Genomic DNA, 5,797 nt, shown 5'->3' with positions numbered 1-5,797 from the left:
GGTATTCTGGATCTGTTGCTTCCAGAAACATGGTCATCCTTACCTTCCATATGGGATATTCAGATGGTCTCAATATGGGAACTCTGATAGTCTCATATCGACTCTGAGTTGATGTCTTTGATGATTCCTCAGTTTTGGTAGGCTTAGTTGGAGTTTCTGTGTCAGACATGATTGTGTTTGGATCTTTAACTGTATGTGTGTTAACAGATAGCTCTGATACCACTTGTTAGGTCACACTTTCACTGTAGAGGGGGTGAATACAGTGTTTATTACAATCAAATCAAACTTCAAGAACTTATGTAACAGAAAACAAACTTTATTTAAACAATAAACTCTGTTACAATCTGGAACTGTTATCTCTCAGTGATGAACAAAATATCACGAGAGCTGCTAGGGTTATAATAAATAATATTCTCGATAATGATAACGCTTATAGTGTAAACCCTATGTCTGTGTTTATATACTACACAGTTACAAGATATTCGCTAATTGATATGGAATATAATTCTGCTTCCTAAAATATATCAATCAGATATCTTCTATTCCAAGTATTCCATTCTTCACGGAATTCCTTCTTCATGCATATCTCTTCTTATGTTTATCTTGATCTTCTTAACTTTAATCAGCTACTGTCCTTATCTGATCGTCCTTCAGCACTTAAGTTCTGATATCTATCTCCTGATAACATAAGTACTGATATCCCTTAAGTTCTGACTTCCAGTATAAGTACTGATCAGTTAAGTACTGATTTGTTCTGTTCAAATAAGATCTGAAATCTAAACATAACACATATTAGCCATGACATTATCAAATATATCTAACACTTACAAACTCCCAAGTCATACAAATAACATAACTCAAAATAAATACTCAAAGATCACACACTCAAATATCTTACATCTCCAAAATCATATATAAATTTATCAAATAACCTCAAAACACAATAACCCAACATCACGAAACAAAATAACATAACAAACCACTAATTATTGATAAGCTCAAATCTGATCAGTTTCAAAGAATGTCAAATTACTGCATAAAGATGAAGTCAACTGAAAAAGTACGAAACACCAAAGTCGTAGGAAATTCCGAGACCTTTTCAGAATGGTAAGGCTCGTCAAAAACGAACAAGTAACGGATTCAGAAAACAAATAAATGCGGACTGCAGAACAGAATCAGCCCCTGATTATAATTGTATTTTGATATTTAAGACATCAAAATCACAGAATTTAGCAGCGAAATGTAAACGCAAATTGTAGATATCGAAAAGAGCTTTCCAGAATGGTATTACTCATAATATTTGAACACATATTCAATTTATAATGAATTTATGAAGTTAGGCCGAACAAACAGAAATTTCAGCAATAGATTACACAAACAACAGATTTTGACATATTTACAAGCAGAATTTCAGAAAATACAAAGAACGAAAAATGAAGATAATCAAATTAGCTTTCCAACGAGGATAAAATCACAATCATACGATGAACAACGAATCAGATGCGAATTTAACAAGATTCAGAATATGCAATATACATACACGAATTCGAATACGAAAAGAAAGAATATAAGAAAGATATTCGTACACACGAATTCGAATTCGAAAATAAAGATTACAAAAAAAGATATCCGTACCTCGAGATCTTAGTAACCGAGAATACTAATAACGATTTCAGAACCACAAATCACAAGAACCCTAATTCCACAAACGCCAAATTCATAACCCTCCAAAAAGTTCTTGATATTCATCTCAATCTCCATCTATTTTTTCTTTCTCTCTCCCTCTCTCCTCTCTTCTCCGATCAAAGTAACGCAAACCCTTTTTTTTTAGCAAATCCTAACTCTTCTCTTCCTTCTCCCTTTTTTTATTAAAACCCTCACTCTTTTTTAATAAAGCCTTACTATTTTTTTTAAAACTAATTCTCTTAAAATAATGTTCTGATTATAAATATAAAAATAAACTTACACAAACTAATTTAATTACAACACATTGACATTAATAAATAATTAAATCAAATAATTCAAATAAAAATAATTATAAAATATCGGGATGTTACAAATGACCTCAGGATAAAACTATATAATACATACTATTCATTTCTACCAAAAAAAAAATACACTATTGATGCTTAGAAAACAAAACCAAATATAACTAGATTGATTTGTTTGGTCGGTATAATAGTATCGGGTTAAAACAAAATTATAATATTAAAATGGGTTAAAACAAAACAAAATTAATAGATATCTAACCATCATCTAAAAATTTTAGATAAACAAATTTTATATTTTAAAATTTTCATCAAGTTAAATTTAAAAAAAGTATTTAAACTATTTTGTATTGAACAAAATTAACACACTCATATTATTAAAGATTAAAAAGTATTTAACACATTAACAGGAGAACAGATGAAATGAATGTGAAATGAGGAATGTACCATGCTGCCAATATTGTGTTTATGACCATATAAGGGGTGAAATAAGAGCATTCCATTAATTGTTCAAACAGTCGGGTAAAACCCAATCTAACTTTCTAGCCAAATGAGCCGGGTAAAATGGAAGCCAATATTGCGTGAGTGATCAAGTTCCCATTTCCGACATAAATTTCCATACAAATTTGATTCAGTTGTAGCTATTGTACAACTTAATTTGAACTTGTACTCTACTTAGTTGATATGTCTAGTTCAACAAGTTCCGATTCGGACAAGAAACTCTGGATCGAAAATGGATTCCAGAATCACTACGATTGATAGCCATGTTTCCCAGTTTCCGTAATCATCCAAAATAAGGTGATCCACAAAAATTAAATTTATCACAACTTAACTATATGAATTGTAGTTTCATAGTGATTAACTAGAAACCGATTGAGTCGTAAATTTAATAGATATTGATAATAAGTTGTAAATTAGTTTCATCCAATGTTAAGGAACCATATAACCATGAAGTAAAACAAACCAGACCATGACCACACTAACTGACTACATGTACTGAGTTGATAATTCAAAGTTAAGGAGATGTTACTTATATGACATGATTTTAAGCTCAAAGGGAGGAAAATACTTCAGTAGAGTCATAAACAACTTACACTACCACTGATAAATCTAAACCAAGTTAGCAGCTGGAAATACAAACTACATTAGCTGATTCATATTCTTCCTACTTATTAGCTTTGGTGCTAGTACACCAACCCAGGCCACAACTCCCTGTATTCGGATCATCTTTGACAGAACTATAAGCACCTGCACTAACCCCTCCAACCGCTATTGTTGCCGCTGCTCCAACCACTGGCACCAGTTCCACTGCCTCCATCAGCACCAGGTCCGGCACTTCCCCAATTGCTACCTCGACCTCCACTTTCACCATTTTCCCTAACCCTACCACCATTTCTACCCCTATTCTCACCCCCACCACTTCTGTCACCTTCCCTACTGCCTCCAGTTCCACCACCAGTAGTGCCACCTACCCAACCATTTGCCCAACCATTAGCACTGCCAGTTCCATTATTTACCCAACCATTAGCACTGCCAGTTTCATCATTTACCCAACCATTAGCACTGCCAGTTTCATCATTTACCCAACCATTACTTCTCCAAATATCGTTACTGCCTCCATCTCCATAATCTCCCCAACCATGGGCACTGCCTCCATTGCCACCACCTGGTCCCCTAACATCCCAACCAACAGCACTGTGTGCCCCACCATCTGTTCCACTACCTCCCCAACCACGGGCAATGCCTCCATCGCTGCCTATTCCACAACCTCCCCAACCACCAGCACCACCTCCACCACCGCCTCCTGTTCCATCAAACCCCCAACCACCAGCACTGCCTCCACCACCACCTGTTCCACTACCTCCCCAATCACCAGCACTACCTTCACCACCACCACCGGTTCCACCAAGCCCCCAACCACCCGCACTTCCTCCACCTCCACCGCCACCTCTGCTTCCAGTTCCAATATTCCCCCAACCTCCACCGCGACCTCTGCCTCCAGTTCCACTATCCTCCCAACCGCCACCAGCAGTGACTCTAGATCCAATACTTCCCCGACCGTCACCTTCACCGCCACCACCATTGTATGATCCCCAGCCATACCCTCCACCCTGATAGATTCCAAGGAAACCAGTTAGAAGCGCATCCGGATTGCCACCTATGCCTGCACATATATAAATTACAGTGCATATGCATCAGACAAGAACTTAAGTTAAAATTCGAAACTAGGAAATTGTTCAGGATGACCAAGGGCACCCAAACATGCAAATTGTTCAATATTAATTTAATCTTACACTATTTAACTCCAATCACTTGTAGGTACATAGCAAGATATCTCAATTACAAAATGGATAGGCTTTATATTAACAAGTTCACCAAAACTAACCATTCAATGGGCCATAACCCCAAACATATACTAATCAAATCTTCTAAAACATTATGCAAAGAGCATGCTGAAGAATGGGAAAGAACAATATAACCATAGTCTACCAAAACCCCCATTTAGATGCAACAACAAGATTTGTAAACAATAAGAATGCAAAATACACTGCACCCCAGCAACTAAAAACATTACACAGCCAGAAAAAACAAAATAAATTTAATCCACTTACATACTCATAAAAATAAAAAAATAATCATCAATAGTCCGATAAAAGCCATTAACACTAGAATTTATATACCGTCTCCTCCCTGATCTTCTCCAGGGTGTTCGTTAGATTCCTCTTCTCTTCCATAAACATCTGCTTGATCTGCAAACAAAATTACACAAGATGCGTAGAGAAATCAAACTTCAAAGCATACTTTCAGTATATTAGTTGTTGTTACCTGCAACTTGTGAAACCTCAACAAGTTTTCCGACCATTTTTCTGTAAAACTTAAAGCTGGAACCCTCAATCCTCAATCCAACATTAATGTTTGTTGTCTAGAAACTGGTGATAGATAGTTTACATGTAAATATGTAGAAGATATGTATGAATGGGTTTCAGTGTTGTTATGTCTGATTATTTTAATTAGTAAAAAGAAGATATTATGGATAGATATCATACCCGGTGCCTTGGTCACGGGGTAGTCATCTTTTGTATTATTGCTCTTAGTCCTAGTTTTTTGTGAAAAACTTTGAGTTCTACTACACGGTATCACCGATTTGTATACAGGTGTCCCTGCTTTCTCTTCACATTAGACATCTTTATTTATACTTATCACTCAAATCAAACCTAACTTTCAGGGGATTTATTGAACAATTAAGGAACTCACCAGAAACACATTTGGTTCATATTTAATGTAACTTGGTTAATTGGTTAATGGATATCCGTCTGGACTACCAAATTTTTTGTATGGAATGACTAATGAGAATCACTCTCAAGACTCTCTTCGGAGATATCTCCGTATCTCTCATTCCCATTCCCGTTCCAGATTCCGGTTTTCATATAGCCCCCAATAACTTCAAAGATGATATAATAGTCATCTAATACAACATCCCAGATGTTCTGTTTGATTTTATTTTTTGTACACTAGTCTTGTATCATATTTCTTCTGATCTTCAGTGCTAGTTAATAAAGTAAGAATACATGTCCTTGATTTCTAATAAATTCTGCTAGAATAATCAAGAAACCCTTCAGTAGAGTCATAAACAACCTGCACAATCACAGATAAAAACTGAACTAAGTTAACAGATAGAAGTCCAGAACACATTAGGTGATTCATGTTCTCCCTAGTCCTTAATACCTTTGTAATCAAGCCAAACTTTACATAACTAGAAGCACCTGCATGTCAACCCTTACCGCTGCTCCAACCACTGCCACCACTAG

The 5,797-nt window shown here is 35.8% G+C and overlaps 1 protein-coding gene across 1 annotated transcript; it reads right to left on the bottom strand.

Annotated features, from left to right (window-relative positions):
• Positions 1-2,966: 2,966 nt before the first annotated feature.
• Positions 2,967-5,573, bottom strand: LOC141707842 (uncharacterized). The gene is made up of 3 exons (XM_074511245.1): positions 4,815-5,573; positions 4,670-4,738; positions 2,967-4,152 (listed from the first exon to the last, which is right to left on the bottom strand). The coding sequence occupies exons 1-3, from the start codon at positions 4,849-4,851 to the stop codon at positions 3,242-3,244; spliced, it is 1,017 nt and encodes a 338-aa protein (XP_074367346.1). The 5' UTR covers positions 4,852-5,573; the 3' UTR covers positions 2,967-3,241.
• Positions 5,574-5,797: the final 224 nt, after the last annotated feature.

The sequence above is a fragment of the Apium graveolens genome, chromosome 2, assembly GCF_009905375.1.
Source record: "Apium graveolens cultivar Ventura chromosome 2, ASM990537v1, whole genome shotgun sequence".
In the NCBI taxonomy this organism is placed as follows: domain Eukaryota; kingdom Viridiplantae; phylum Streptophyta; class Magnoliopsida; order Apiales; family Apiaceae; genus Apium; species Apium graveolens.
The sequence above is the reverse complement of the archived record's forward strand: the minus strand, read 5'-3'. Positions and strand labels throughout refer to the sequence as shown.

Excerpts from the sequence above, each read along its gene's own strand:
- LOC141707842 (XM_074511245.1), bottom strand. The coding sequence starts at position 4,851 with ATGGTCGGAAAACTTGTTGAGGTTTCACAAGTTGCAG. Across the intron at positions 4,739-4,814 it reads TGAGGTTTCACAAGTTGCAG|ATCAAGCAGATGTTTATGGA; the intron begins GTAACAACAACT and ends TTTTGTTTGCAG. Across the intron at positions 4,153-4,669 it reads AGAAGATCAGGGAGGAGACG|GCATAGGTGGCAATCCGGAT; the intron begins GTATATAAATTC and ends ATATATGTGCAG.